Source organism: Myotis brandtii, unplaced genomic scaffold, assembly GCF_000412655.1.
Source record: "Myotis brandtii unplaced genomic scaffold, ASM41265v1 scaffold702, whole genome shotgun sequence".
In the NCBI taxonomy this organism is placed as follows: Eukaryota; Metazoa; Chordata; class Mammalia; order Chiroptera; family Vespertilionidae; genus Myotis; species Myotis brandtii.
Window position 1 is genome coordinate 3207254 of NW_005370755.1, and position 16256 is coordinate 3223509.

The 16256-nt window shown below is 39.2% G+C and overlaps 1 protein-coding gene across 5 annotated transcripts in view; it reads right to left on the minus strand.

Moving 5' to 3' along the window:
• FN1 (fibronectin 1) overlaps positions 1-16256 on the minus strand; it is a 66227-nt gene that overhangs the window by 35392 nt on the left and 14579 nt on the right. For 4 of the 5 annotated variants that reach the window (XM_014529980.1, XM_014529978.1, XM_014529976.1 and 1 more), the window contains exons 11-20: positions 16075-16203; positions 14897-15040; positions 9167-9288; positions 8472-8643; positions 7611-7787; positions 6736-6864; positions 6553-6642; positions 5645-5839; positions 4300-4572; positions 2436-2702 (exon numbers count right to left, since the gene is read on the minus strand). In XM_014529980.1, coding sequence (XP_014385466.1) covers positions 2436-2702; positions 4300-4572; positions 5645-5839; positions 6553-6642; positions 6736-6864; positions 7611-7787; positions 8472-8643; positions 9167-9288; positions 14897-15040; positions 16075-16203 — 1698 coding nt within the window. The remainder of the gene's footprint in view (positions 1-2435; positions 2703-4299; positions 4573-5644; positions 5840-6552; positions 6643-6735; positions 6865-7610; positions 7788-8471; positions 8644-9166; positions 9289-14896; positions 15041-16074; positions 16204-16256) is intronic. The other variant, XM_014529977.1, reaches the window with a different exon arrangement.

The window sequence follows — 16256 nt, forward strand, 5'->3', positions numbered from 1 at the left end:
CACCTCCCCCCCCCCCCACATTTGCTCTTAAAAAATTAGCAAAACCTAGCAAAGTTATTCCCAAGGTTCAACTTAGTAAGACAGTACAAAGTTACAGAAATTTAAAGCAATTTCAAAAATTTGCAAGCCCTGCTGATGTTTATAGCCGCAGAGAGTACTGGAAGTTCAACAAAAGTTGTAAAACTCCCTGCTTACGTGGGTTTTTTAAAAAACTAAGCTTGTTTGAGCTGTTTTCATCATTCTTTCCTCAGCCAATCATTTATTAAATACTTTTTAAAAAATATACTATGTACAAGGTACTATGGTAACCTCTAGCTAGTAAAATTAATCTTGACAATATGTAAATAGATTGTGCAGAGCAAAAAATAACACGTCCTATATATCAAAGTCTCCTAACAGGTTTAAAATAGCCCATCTTGACCCATCCTACCCCACTCAATTATTGTTAGTATCATTAAAAATCCTTTTTCTTGCCCTGACCGGTTTGGCTCAGTGGATAGAGCGTCAGCCTGCGGACTGAAGGGTCCTGGGTTCAATTCCAGTCAAGGGCATGTACCTTGGTTGCGGGCACATCCCCAGTAGGGGGTGTGCAGGAGGCAGCTCATCGATGTTTCTCTCTCATCGATGTTTCTAACTCTCTATCCCTCTCCCTTCCTCTCTGTAAAAAAATCAATAAAATATATTTTAAAAATATAAATAAAAATTCTTTTTCTTTTATTGGCACCCTATCCAATGAAAGAGACCACATGAAATGCATCTTACGTGCAGGAGTAAAAATGATAACTAGATAATTCTACATTTACTGATATATTTATATAATTGTGGAATCATATGTAGTCAGTAAAAGACTACATCTACTGAGCCCTTTATGCCATTGCAGTGAAGGACATCTATATGAAACCTATAGTTATAAGAATATCAAGACACTGGTTTCATGTTAATAGATTTTAGGGTATCTCAGTAACATGTAATATAAAATAGCAAAATTGTAAGGCAAACTTACAAATAAAAAGCAGATTTTACTTGCTGATAAACAGCAATTACTTAAGTAGAAGCCTTCACTAGCCAAACTCCATACACTAAATTTAAATGGAAGTAAATTTTTGGTAAATTATAAATTCCTATAGGGAAATATTTATAGACAATTTCTTTGGGAGATAAATTCCATAGTTGCTTTTGAACTAAACTTTTTGAATGCTTTTTAACATCTATATTTTTAGTCAGAGAAAATTTGTTGAGAGCTTTATGAAAATGGCAAACTAGTTCATAGTTGCTTATATATATATGCTAAAAAAAGTGTTATGTTAGGTGCTCTTATAATTCAAAACGTCAAGTTAAAAATAAATAATGCTCAGCTAGAAATAAGGGCTCTCATAATTCTTTGTAGTTTGAATGAGAATGTGTTTAGTAGAAGTCAGTTTATAAAAGACAGGCTTTCATTGTGAAATGAAAGAGATTTAAGGCCACTTTTCTGTAAAATTGACCTAAAGGACAGACCAAAAATTACTGTCAGAATTTTTCCTTCTGTGGAATTTCAAGAGAAATTTAAGAAAGATTAAATTCTTTTTAAAAAAAGCTATTCTGTTCTGCAGGAGCACTTTAATCTGCTGTAGCAACACTTGCAAAGAAATCATTTCCTTGCTTTTGTTCTGTTGGTGACTGTTCACTCGGTAGATATTTTTATCCTACACTTACTGCTATCATTCGATACCCAAAGTAGTAGATGTAGACATAGGTGCTGATCTTCTCTTGCCTTAACTAGTATTTGGTAAATTCACTTACTACAATAGGATTCAATTTTCAAATAAGTGGGTGCTTTAAACCATGTTACTCCATGTTAGTCCTGGAGCAAATAAGGAGCCTGGCAACATATGTAACTTAACGCATTGTTTCTCTCGTCAAGAAAATTTTGCCTCAAAAAATTATCAACTGGACTCAACAGTGTGCGTCACGATTTACATTCCGGCACAAGCTCCTTAGTGTCCAGTCACAAACAGTTCAAGGACCAGCAGCTGGTTCATGGACCACGTGATGAGTAGCACTACTTTAAATCTTTAAAAAAATTATTTTAAATTTATTTCTTGCCCTGGCCGGTGTGGCTCAGTTGGTTGAGCATCTTCCTGTGCACTGAAAGGTCACCGATTTGATTCCCAGATATGGCACATGCCCAGGTTGCAGGTTCAATATGTAGTCGGGGTGCATGCGGGAGGCAACCAATGTTTCTCTCTCACGTTGATGTTTCTCTCTCCCTCTCCCTTCCTCTCTCTCTAAAATCTATAAAAAAATAAAAAATATATTAAAAATTTATTTCTTATTTAAATCTTGCACTAAGTTTTTTGAGTTAGCTTTTTTAAAAAATGGATGAAGAACAGAGAATGTAACTGTAGGTGAGAACCAATGGCATCACTAAGAAAAGACACTGAATTTGGGCTTACGAGTGGTAAAGACTCCAGTGGCTTTGGGGCTCTGCTGGTTGCCTTTCACAGCCACGAGGGTGGCCGTGTACTCGGACCCAGGCTGCAGATTCCTCAGTGGGTACTGCGTGGCGGAGGGCCCCACATTGAACTGCTTGGGTTGGCCTCCCCGGGTCAGGCCCACGGTCAGTCGGTACCCGGCTATCCGGGCCCGAGGCGGAGTCCAGGTCACGATGACAGTCGAGTCAGTTTCATTCATAAACTGGAGGTTAGTGGGAGCATCCAATTCTAGAAAAAAAGGATAAAGCACATCAAGACATATCTGAACCTCAGTAATTATCATATTGAAATTTTATAGTTTGAACTTTCTAAAGTTTTCTTAAGGTTGAAACAACATACGTCAAAACCTTGGAAATACTGAGCCATTAAGAGAGTGAGTGCTACATACTTTGTAAAATTCTGTGTCAGTCATGAGAAATTGCTGACCTTTTTTACGTGGCTGTGATTGTGTGGAAAGTCTAATTTTCCAGCATGACTTCCTCATTACCCTCCGGAATGATACTAACATTATAGAGATGGCATTAAAAAAAAAAGACACACAACACTTGTAAACACAATTTGCTGAGCCAAAAAGTTAAGAGGAATAAGCCCAATAAAACGAGGGCAAGAAGAAAGCTCCACATGGAACAAAAACAGTATGTTCTGCATTTAGTAAACGAATAGTCCTTTGATGGGGAAATGAAAGTAATTTTCACAGGATTCTAGTTAGACAATAATTATAACATAGACTCAGAACTTCAGAATCATGGCAGGATACTGGAGAGTTTGCACTAACAGGAAGAATCACATACTAGTAAGTTGTGAGTTCTCTTCTTGAGTATGATAAGTAGCAGTTAACCTGCAGTGATTTAAAATACTTTTAAGAGGCAGAAAATGTCTACAAAGTAGTTAGGTGTAATAATTGGAAGCATGAACCTGTCCATCCAGCTCCATCCCTTCCTAGACCTGAGACCTCACACAAGCTACCGAATTTTTCTCTAAGCCTCAGTTTCTTCATGTACCCAAAAAGGGTAACAATAAGACCTTCCTCATTAAGTCAACACTAGGATTAAATAGGATAATAAAGCTCCTAAAGAACTGAGCAGAGGACCTGATGCCTAAAAAGCACTAACTGTTTTAGCAATTACTGGGTATTTATCTGAAGAAACCCAACACACTAAATCGAAGACATATGCACCATATGTTCATAGCTGCATTATTTACAATAGCCAACATATGGAAGCACCCTAAGTCTCCATCAAAAGATGAGTGGATAAAGAAGTGGTGCACATATAAAATGTAGTATGACTTAGCTATAATAAAAGAATGACACCTTGCCATCTGCAACAACATGGATGGATCTAGAGGTTACTGCACTGAATGAAATAAGTCAGACAAACACAAATGCCAGATAATTTCACTTACATGTGAAATCTAAAAAAAACAAAATAAACAGAACAGAAGCAGACTTATAGATATTATTTGTAAACAACTCTACTACAAAAGTTTTAGGTTATATCTGGAGCTGGATCTAGATATATTTATTTACACAAAAATGCACTCAAATTTTCAATCCATACCTCCATTACGAAGAAAATTAGGTTCTCGTAAGTTCCCCTCTCTTAGTGCCATTTCACTGGTACATGTATTTGGGAAATGGATTACCATTTGGTGAGTTTTGTTTTTGAGTTTAATATGCTTTCTGTCCTCTCTGATGTCCCTTATTGGCTGAGCATTTTCCTCTTTCTAACTGTAGATGGAGGAGTAAATGGTATGTGCACACACATCCCAGGTTGGCAGTGAGAGTGGAGACTGAGGTGGAGGTGAGGTCGGGAGCAGGACTTACTGGTTGTCTGTTCTCCTACTAGAGGCTTGCTCTCCCTGCCGTGGTTCACGGCAAAGACTTTGAAGTGATACGTGACCCCGGGGGTCAGCCCCATGATTTCTGCAAAGGTGTTCCTGCTGATGGGCAGCTGCTGTCCGTGCTCTCCGGGCAGGTGGACGGGGATCACGTCCACGCGGTAACCGGTCACTGCACTATCAGGGGGTGTCCACATGATGGTGACCTTCACGTCGGTCACTTCCACAAACTGCAGGTCCCGGGGAGGAGGAACTTTATCTGACAGACAAGAACCAACTGGTCATTCACAATTCCGGCTGAAGATTATTTTTAAAAAGCCAGTTTCCTGAGTTGCATGAGGCAACTCAAGGGCCTCTCATCGCAGAGCAACACTAAGCTTCATCTCTTAGCCAGAGACTATGCTTTTTTTGCTTATATTTTTATGGTTCAGTCCTACTGCTTTCATCTGACATTTGAAGGTTTTATTTCAAATATATCAGTAAGCAGGTGAGGTTCCAGCACGTGAAGTGTCTTACTAAGGGGTTTAAAATGAACATACAGAAAAAAACAAAACACCTCACTGAGACAACAGAAAAATATGTGGTAATTTTCATTTTACTGAATCACTGTATGATACTTAAGAGCAATAGATGAACTGACCCCCTAAGTTACTACGGAAAAATACAAAGGCTTCATGGTGTCAGTTTTTTTAATCAGGAAAGTCAATAGCCAGCTTTGATGTTGTTTTATAATAAGGACATTTCAGCCAAATTTCCTAAATTTAGGAATACACTAATCTATGATTACTAACACATAGGAACTGCTGACAGAAACACCCCACCCCCCACCCCGGCCTGAGACAATTATTCTTTCTTCTTACACTCCTGGTCCTCCCAAGCAGGCTAACAGAATGAACACAATTCAAGGATGGCTCTGTTCCTCTAACACAGCGATTTCCAATTGTATGCTACAAGAATTTTTAAAACATGCAATACCTAACTATTTAGGCAGGGGCACTGACCTCTTTTTCCCTTAGACTGTCAAATAAAAATATGACACCAGCCAGTACAACAATAGCTGTCCAGTGTGAATAAATCAAAATTATACCTATTTTTTGGGGGGGGGGGAGGCAGATTAACAAAATGTCCAGTGTTAAATCAAAATTATACCTATTTTTTGGGGGGGGGGGAGGCAGATTAACAAAAAAGATATTTTCTGGCGTGCAGAATTTTAATAATTAGTTTATGTATGCCATGAGATAAAAATTTCTGCTCTACCAAAATGAAGATTAAAGCTGTTACCTTATTAAATCCTAGGAGATAAGATAGCATGGGAAGTGTCTCTAAGTTACCTGGGCGAGGGACGCCAGTGGTTTCCTGTTGGATGAAGACAGGAGTACTTTCTTGATTTTCCTCCACAGCATAGATGGTGATGTTATACTGAACGCCAGGCTGCAGGTCACTGAGGGTGACGGAGTTGGCAGTGTCAGGAAGGTTGAGTTCTGTGCTACTGCCTTCAACTGAGGGTGAATACACGATTCTGTATCCTACAGATCCATGAAGGAAAAGTAAGCTCGGTTAGCTAAGAAGCAGTGGTTCTCAGAAAGTCAACCCTTTCAATGCCGCCACTCCTTTTAAGAACCATTTAGTACAGAGATAGGAACAGCCATGCAAACCGCTTTAATAATAAATATTCTTGAAGACCCGAGAGCTTTCATAAATGTCCTGTTAAACCGGGTCTTCTTTTTACGCTCTAGACGGAAGCAATTAGGGAGCCACCCCGAGCACAGCACCACCCAGCACGGTCTGTGCCGTTAGGAACTTCAGAGACAGTAGAGTCACCAAATGAGCTAAGTATGAAAGCAATTCAGCTACCTCATTAAGGATAAGTCTTAGAGTGAGATTTTCAGAAAAATTATCCCCCTTCTACTATGGGAATGCCTGATTTCAAGAATCAATAAAGTGGCTTTAGAGAGTGTGTTTGTGTGCGCGCGCATGTGTAGGGGTTGATAAAATGGATTTGAGGGGAAATGATCCAAAAGAAAGTAGAACTGGAAGACTTGAAAAGAATCACATTCTTAATTAATATTACACACACACACACACACACACACACACACACACACACCGCTACCCTAGGCTAGCAATTATGTAGGAGATTACAGTGATACTCCGGTCCTCAGACCAGAATCTGCTCCCTCACCCCTTTCTCATGCCATCACGATTAACATGGCAGCCAAGAAGAGGAAGCTGAGCTGACCTGTGATGGGTGCCTGGGGTCTGCTCCAGCGAACAACAATTGAGGTGTCATCAACTTGGTCCACGGCAGGGTTAGGAGGGGCATCAGGTGCTAACAAAGAAAAGAAGGAAAACAGTCAGAAAAGACTGCTATAGGTCTGCTTTACAAAAAAAGACTATTTGACACCAGGTGGTACACAAGTACCTGTGGTCTGTGAGGTAGACAGGATCAAACTCTGCTCTCCTTCCTCGGAGATCTGATAGACATTCACAATGTATTTTCGGCCAGGCAGCAGGTCGGGGATGTTCACAGAGGTGGCCGTGCTTGGAAGGTCTTTGAAATAAAAAGGAAAGGTTACTAATCAAGGCTACCAGTCCCTCAAATGACTTCACAGCCCAGGAGAAGAATATTTTAAAAGTGATACATTCATGTGGGGCAGGGGAAGACTAGAAGGAAATGTACTCATGGATACTTAATAATTATCAATGCACAATGGGACAATTTTTCTTCCTACTTTTTCATTTTTTCAAATTTGTTCTCTAGAGATGCATAATTTTTGTAATCCACCCCTAAATGTGTGGCCATAGTCCTCTTGTAAGCAAAGTAACTAGAAGTCAGAGCAGTGGTATGGGTAGGGGTGATGGGGAGTGGGGTGGGTGTAGTTAGGTGGGTGTATTTACTTTATAAAAATTCACTGAGCTCTATACTTATGATCTGTGTGCTTCTTAGTGGATAGATTATTCTACAATCAAGTTTTTAAAAGGTCCCTAAACATGAGATTTTTGAAAAGCACAAAGGAGGTTACTGTACATCCCCAAAGCTAACATTTTCTACCACCGTCTTCATCCTGGGCAAACACGTAATGCAGCTCACATCAGGGACCAGGAAGCCGTGAAGCTGGCTCAGGAAAAGCCCAGGGCAGTCCTAGAAAGGGTCGGTCATTTCCCTTTCTCATACTGGAAGGTATTGTTCAGACCGAGCTGTCAACTAGTTCCGAAGCTCACAGACCCCCTGCCTGGGCACCATCTCCTAAGCAGGGCTCCCCACTCCCAACATGTCACCACAACACTTCAGCTTACCGAGGTACTGTGGCTCGTCTCCCTCTTCGCTCAGCTCATATTCCACACGGAATCCTGACACAGTGTCTGAAGCTGAGACCCACGAGACCACAAAGCTGCTGGCTGTGATTTCAGTTACAGATTCAGAAGTGGCCACGACAGGAGAAAGGGGTGTTGTCTCTCCCGTCACGGTGTTGCCTAGAGTCACAGAAAGGGGAGAGACAGCCTTAGCCATCGAGAAAATCTACTATCACCTGTAGAACATAATTTTATTAATTTAATCCTTATCTGAGAATATTTTTCCCCATTGATTTTCAGAGAGAGTGGAAGGGAGGGGGAAAGACAGAGAGAAAAGCATCGATGTGAAGGAGACATATTGATTGGTTGCCTCCTGCACACACCTCGACTGGGGCCGGGGATCGAGCCTGCAACCAAGATATGTGCCCTTGACAAGGGACCCTTCAGTCCATGGTCAGACCCTCCAACCACTGAGCTAATCCCAGTAGGGCTAGAATATAATTTTTTTTTAAAGGGTCACGACCCACAGGTTGAAAACCGCTGTTCTTTTTTTATTTTTATTGATTTTTTACAGAGAAGAAGGGAGAGGGATAGAGAGTTAGAAACATTGACGAGAGAGATCGATCAGCTGCCTCCTGCACACCCCCCAGTGGGGATGTGTCCGCAACCAAGGCACATGCCCTTGACCAGAATCGAACCTGGGACCCTTCAGTCCGCAGGCCAACACTCTATCCACTGAGCCAAACCGGTTTGGCTAGAATATAATTTTTTTAAATGTGAGTGTGATCCTTGGAAGAGTATGAATCAAGAGGAAAAGCTTCCGGAGAAACAATGAGGCACAGACAGGGTGGCTAGGGTACGTACTGGTCACGGAGCTCGTGGTTGTGAAGTCAAAGCGTGTCACCTCTTTGTGGCCATATTGCTGGACACTTATGAGCTGCCCCTCATATACCACATTAGGTCTCAGGCCTTTAATGGTGTATGAGTTTAAGTGACCTGGAATGGTGGCCTCCTTCCAACGGCCTGGAGAATTTTTCTAAAAATTTAAATAAAAATAAAAAAATCACACAAATATTCACAAGGAAGAATATTCAGAGATGATGTGGCATAATCTATCTAAAGAACTTCAGAGGGTCAAAAGTCAGATTTTAAGAAATGATCACTTAGAAAGTAAAATAAAAGAGAAAGATATTAACTTAGCTGTTGTTTTTTCTCCAAACGATGAAAATGACACCAATCATTTGTATCCTTTGATACAGTTATAAAATGTATGAAAACTTTAAATTCTCTTCCCATGTTGGGGAAGGATAATTTTAAGCATGATTATTCCTAAGTCCTTGCTAAGAAGATCTTTTTAACATAAAGAAATAAATTTTTCTAAATATCAGAAAAGCTAAGTCTGTATGTCAATTGATCACATATTGTTTTGTCACAAAATAAATATAAATGTCATATGGATAGTTAATCAGATCTATCAGCTCAACATCTGAAGGAAAATAATTTCAGCATTTGTCAATTTCAGGAGACTCAGTGTCCAAGTTTCTGAGCGGCATACTCACAGGTTTCCATCGGAGAATGTACTTGGTAATGTGGGATGGTTCGGGAGCATTCCACTGGATGGGGTGAGAGTTGGGATGGCTGGGGGTCTCCGTGATGATTACTTGGACAGGACCAGACCCACCTGAAGATGAAAATGTGAGATTTGGTTATCTTAGCTGTTCATTCACTTCAGCTTAAAATTCAGTGCACATGGACGGCATCACTAAAAATAGTTTGGCTTATCAGTAAATGTGAATATAAATAAGAATGATCTGGAATCAGCCTTTCACATATTGACATTGGAAACAGAGCATCAGTCCTTTTTTAGCTGATAAATTATTGCTTATCATGAGAACTGCAATTAGAACTTTTTATGACAAATAAAATACATTTTAAAAAAATGCCTCTTAGCTTGCTTTCTTCTCCATTTTCAAAGTAAGAATTATAAGAAATTGTGGAACTGTCATAACACAAACAACGTAATACGGACTACCTACAGATTTTGTTTACGTATTATATTTAGCTTCCTTGAGGCAAATTCTGGTTTGTGGAAGCTTTCATCAAGAATGAATCTGCCACCTAAGAAGGGCACAGCATTCCAAAGGCCATACAGCGTGATGTAAAACAAACACATTCCTAAATAGGGTAGACTCTTGACAAATAGACAAAAGTACCAGTTAAAGACAGTTTTATTTCTCATCTTTAAATGCACAAACTATCTGTAAACTTCTTATCATTTTGGGAAAAATTGTTATTTTTATGCAATAATTACCCTCTACAAATTATACTATTGTTTGGTCAAATTATTAAGAGAAAAATTTTTTCTAGAGCAGCTATCAACTGAAATGACATTTTGCAGGATACACTAAATTCAATATTTCCACATATTGATTTGAAGTATGGTTTTAGTTCTGTTTGTAAAGCAAAATAAGGGAAGTGTAATTAATGTCTTAATAGTGTAGACTCACTTCAGGGTAATAATAAATTAGCTGAATAACTTACGCTAGCAGAACAGAACACTATCTTTTTCCTAAACACTGTCTTCTTATGACATCAATCAATGTTCAACTTATTAGAAATAAAAGTTAAGTTTCTTATGATAACCTTTCTAAGAATTTCTAACAGCCATTCTGTCAAACAGAGCAAAAATTTGGGCGTTTAATAAAACACTTCACCAGATCAACAGATGTAGGTTTTCTGAAAGCTCTTAGAAAATAACATGTTGATTTCAAAATTATCTCTGCTTTTAAATTCTCTTTGAAAATAAAGTTTTCTTTAGCCAAAAAAATATATAACTTGCAAATCTGTGTAGATACAAAAGTTCTAGAATTATATATTTACTTTCACCCTGGGAATAATTCAATATTGATTGAAGACTAACAAGTATTTTTTGAATCTTAAATTCATTTACTGCAAGTATTTCCAAGCCATGTGAATTCCACAATTCATGTACAAAATTCTCAGTTTTCCATTCTAAAACAGTATATTGGTTGAAGACTAACAAGCATTTTTTGAATCTTAAATTCATTTTACTGCAAGTATTTCCAAACCATATGAATTCCACAATTCATGTACAAAATTCTCAGTTTTCCATTCTAAAACAGTATGTATTTCCCAGAACATGGCATGTTTGTTCTAATCAGTTGGCAGAAGCCAATAGCATGTCCCTCTTTCAGTCACTCTTTCTGTTCATGAAGATGCTCATAGCCCTAGCCGGTTTGGCTCAGTGGATAGAGCATCAGCCCTCGGAATGAAGGGTCCTGGGTTCGATTCTGGTCAAGGGCTTGTACCTCAGTTGGAGGCTGGATTCCTGGCCCTAGTAGGGGCGTATGTGGGAGGCAACTAATCAATGTGTCTCTCTCACATTGATGTTTCTCTCTGTGTCACTCCCTCTCCTTTCCACTCCCTCTAAAAGTCAATGGAAAAATATCTTTATGTGAGAATTATCAAAAAATAAAATATCTTTGTCATAGCCAGTTTGGCTCAGTGGATAGAGCATCAGTCTGTGGACTGAAGGGTCCCAGGTTCAATTCCGGTCAAGGGCACATGCCTGGGTTGCAGGCTCAATCCCCAGTAGGGGGTGTGCAGGAGGTAGCCGATTAATGATTCTCTCTCATCATTGATGTTTCTATCTCTCTCTCCCTCCCCTTTCTCTCTGAAATCAATAAAAATATATTCTTAAAAAAGATGTTCACAAATGTAAAAGAGTTTTGAAAGATAAACACTGAAGCAAAGTTTTAGAGATGTGATGATTAAAAGTACTACTTCCATGCAAATCAGTAACTATAGGAATATTGTGTCCTTACATTATTTACAATAATTGGCATAAGATTGTTTAAATATTGATCCTTCCCAGGAATCCTACTATAATTTCCTCATATAAAGAGACACCTGGTAGGTGTTTTACTTAGTTTGGCAATCATGATTCTGAGGGGGAAAAGTTTATGATGCTATGGAAATGTATAATGATCCCTAGCCTAAACCATGGACTTTAGGTGACAATGATGTGTCCACGTTAAGTCCACCGACCATAGCAAATGCATGCATGACTCTGGTGGGGATATTGACAATAAGCTATGCATGTGTGGAGGCCGGGAGCATAAGGGAAATCTCCCTTTCAATTTTGCTATGAACCTAACACGGCCCTAAAAAAGCTTTAATTTTAAAAAATTGATGATGGTTAAGTGTCTATTAAGATGAAGTTTGAGAAAGGCAACAGAGATAAACTTTTCTGCCCACCTTTAAGCCTAATCATGCGCCCATATCCACCAAGATTGAGCCTGCAATTGAGCTACATGCCTTTGACCTGAATCAAACCTGGGACCCTTCAGTCTGCAGGCCAACACTCTATCCACTGAGCCAAACCAGCTAGGGCAGAAGTTTCTTTTCTTTCTAAAACTACAAGCACTGGTTTGAAATTCTGTTTTCAATGTCAGGCTTGTGGCACAGCACCCTTGAAGGGAACTGCACTGAACACAAAGGGGAGGTCACGCATTTAGCACATTCTTATTCAGGAAGTAGAGAGCCTGTGTCCACTATCTGTAAGGTCAACTAAATTCCTATTATCACTATACTCTACCTTATTCTACATATGATTGGAAAACAAAAAAACATTTCCACCATTTAAACTTAAAATTCTGATAATCCTTTCAAAACTGGTAGGTCAGTAAAACTTTTAAAATTATCCAAACTGAACAATTACTATGGAGAAAACTTTACTCCTTCTCTTACTCAATATGATTGGCCTAGCAATAAAATAGTTAAGTAAAGATATGATACAAATCATACTTTAAAAACTAGTTTAAAGTAAGGTCAAAATGAATAATTTCCAGTAATGGTGACCCTGGAGAAGTTAAACATTTATGGGTTTGCGACTCAGTTCTTTTTTTCCTGTTTAGTTTGCTAAGCTCTGTGCCTTCCTAGTTGTTTATTGACACACCAACTGCTTCTTATCTTCTATTAGTTTAAACGACTCAACAGGTCCTTGGTCGGAGGAACAGACAGGGCAAGGCTCAGAGACAATCTATTGGTAACCTGCTGTTCCTTTCTTCTTCCATATTCCTGGAGTCACACATGCAAGTCATGAATCACTGAGCAAACTAGACATGTGGATAAGCTGTGTACTGAGAGGAAATGCCAGTCTCCTCGCCCCTAAATCTCCTCTATGGTCAATGGGCTGGACTGGACCACTACTCTTTTTTAAAGAGTGGTAATAGGCTGGCCAGTGTTACTCAGTGGTTGAGCGTCGCCCTATGGACCAGGAGGTCACGGTTTGATTCCCGGTCAGGCCATATGCCCAAGTTGTGGGCTGGTTCCCCAGTGTGGGGCATGCAGGAGGCAGCAGATCAATGATTCTCTCTCAACATTGATGTTTCTATCTCTTCCTCTCCCTTCCTCTCTGAAATCAATAAAAATATATTTAAAGAATAATAAAGAGTAGGAACAAGGTGGACATGTAAGACTCCAACACAGAAGGGCTCCTTCCCATCTAAGCTTCATCTCTGACATGTCCACCAAAATGCTTCCAGCCAGCAGCGAGGTGAAGTTCCCTCAAAACCATGGAGGAGGAAATGACTTTCAACAGATTGTCACAGCACACCAACAACAGCCATAAACATAGAAAGTAGAAAGCATTACCATTTAGAATGTTCTACCCTTTGGCTGCATAATTAAAGAAAAGAAAACCCAGTTGTACTTTCTGAACCTACAGTAATTCTGCAGCCAAATTTTAAAAAATTACTAAAAAAGAAAAATTTTAATGATTCCTATATTCGAATTAACCACAAAATACAATCTAGAGCCAGGTCAATCTGTGCTCTGAGCCTGCCCAAAGCAAAGTCACCTGGGCAGCCCTGACAGTGTGTAAGGTGTGGGGAGAGCAGGATCACTTCAAAGGTCATAGGAAGAGTGTGTCTGCGTGGGTGGTAGTCAGGACCACAGAATGTTAGTCTGTTAGTGTGGGAAGGAACGTTAAGGGCAATCAGCTACAATCGCCTCATTTTACAGATGAAAGAATAATGAGTGAAGCATGGTATATGTCTCTTCAGAAGCACAGAGAGAGCTGGGACCCATGCTTTGGTGAGCACTGCCTTTCGCTGGAGTGTTTCATATCTTGTGGTCAGGGACAGTGAATTTCTGATCACACAATGGAGGGATTCAGTTAACTTAGTCTTAACTCCTGTTACAGGTACATTCTGAGACCCTGGAAATCTCTTTCTATTTCTGAGTGTAAGCCATGTTTTATGTCTAAAGGTAATAGAGGTCTAGGAGGAGGAAGATTTGCACTTCAGTAGTTGCTCAAATAACTGATGCCTAGCAATTAGACTTTCATAACTCAGTACATTTTATTATCATTAATCACTCAGTGGAAACTAAATTCAAATTTTCTTTTCCTAAAATGAATGAACAAAACCAGTATTTGTTCATTTTAATAATGCCCTGTGACCTGAAAAAAACCCAGCAATAAACACTTGAGGGTATTTGAACTGTGTGGGTGGATAATTGACCTCGTTACTCAACTCTTGACCCAGGAGACTTTGTTCCACATGCAAACTGATCAAACAAATTGAAAATTTTGACAAAAAGCCTAGATGGAAAGTAGAATGAAAACAAACCCTATATTGTATTTCACGTAATTTCTCTATACAACTTCTCTGTTAAGACTCATGACATAAAATGCTAACCCCCTTAACTTACTCTCAGAACAGCTCACTGGTTTCTATTCCTATTATGGATGTGAGATGAAATCAGTCAGAATGTTTTAACCTAATAGAATGTTCTACAGTTTTAAGAAACAAATTATAGCTCAGCCGATGTGGCTCAGTGGATGAGCGTTGGCCTATGAACCAGGAGGTCACGGTTCAATTCCTGGTAAGGGCACATGCCCGAGTTGCAGGCTTGATCTCAAGTAGGGGTGTGAAGGAGGCAGCCAATCAATGATTCTCATCATGGATGTTTCTATTTCTCTCTCCCTCTCCCTTCCTCTCCGAAATCAATAAAAATAACATTTTTAAAAAAGAAAAAAATTACATTCAGGCACATTTCCAAACTTCCACACCTTTTACTTGATTGGGGAGAAAGGAAAATCATTTTTGTCAAAAATTCAGCTGATTATTAGACAGTGATATAAGAAAAGGATGGAAAAGGAAGGAGATTTTAACTTAAGCATCAGAATATTAATAAACACTGATGCTGCCCTGTTTTTATAACCCAGCCTACAGTTCTCACTTTGCAGTAACTGCACTACTCACCTGCATAGGTCTGTAAAGGTTGGCAATGCCATTCCCCAATGCCGCGACCATAGCAATAGCACTGGTACCTGACCCCATGCCCATACTTCTCCCAGGAGTCTCCAATTTGATAAAATGTTCGGGTTTCTGAATCTTGGCATTGGTCTAAAATATATACAAGTAAAAGTTAAGCAGCCTTGAAGACTTAAAGCTACAAATTTAATTTCAGTGTGCTAGAGCATTCATTCTTCGTTTCACTAGAAACTGGCAACTGCTCTTACAAATACGTGTCATTTAAAAAATACTTTGTTCCTATCTTTTACTGTACAGAACAATTAGTAGTAAAAACAAACAAACAAAAAGGTACCCATGGGAGGGGGATATTTAGTCTTCTAAAAGAACAATATTTCTAAATAAAAATTTGAAGATTTAAATTTCAGTATATATTGATAGGCTGAATATTTTGAGTAAAAAATGACATATATTTTACCCTTATTAATACAACTGATTTCCCATTTGAATAGCAAGGACAGTATGTCAGTTTATATACTTTCTCAAACTTTAGAGGATTTAATTTTACATGTAAATCGATGAACCAGATTTTCACTGTGAATACTTGCTGAGCAGTTTCTAAGAAAACCTCTCCGCCTTTTCCCCCAGCTTTGGCAATCTCGGGTCGAACAAACTCGAGTATCTGATCAGTTTGTTTTCTCAGTGAGCAACCTGTCTCTCTTAATAAAGGAGTATTAATGGATTACCTCAAAGCTGGCAACACAGCTCGTTGAAGGCTCAACCTTCACTCTTTGCTTAGCTCCATTATAAAGGGCAGCCAAGAAAAATAAAGTACTTGAAGGGAGGTATTTACTGGCCTAATCATTTGCCCATGTTATTGCACCATCAGCAAAGGGCAGTTCTCTTTCATAACACAGACTATCTTTATGATTCAGAACTAAAGAACAAATTGCATTTAATTAAAATGAATCTGTATTTGTCACCAAATTCAGCAAAAAGAGATGACTACCAAAATCAAAATTATATACAGTCCATGATTAGAGGAAAGACTTTGCAAACCTCGTTGATAGCCACCGACCAAAGTCTGAATCCAACTTCAATCATGTAACATCAAATCGCTCTCTTAATTTGAAACCTGCCAACTATTCTCAGTGGTCAAATCCATCTGGAGAGACAAGGCTACTTACCAATGGGATCGCACTTCCATCTGCCCCGGCCCTGACCAAAGCAGGTACAATTCATCATGTGCCCCTCTTCATGGCGCTTGTGGAATGTGTCATTCACATTGTAAGTGATGTCGTCCACAATGCACTGATCTATTTAGGAAACAGGGGGATGGGTGGAGAACGTTTTTTAGGCTTCAATGATG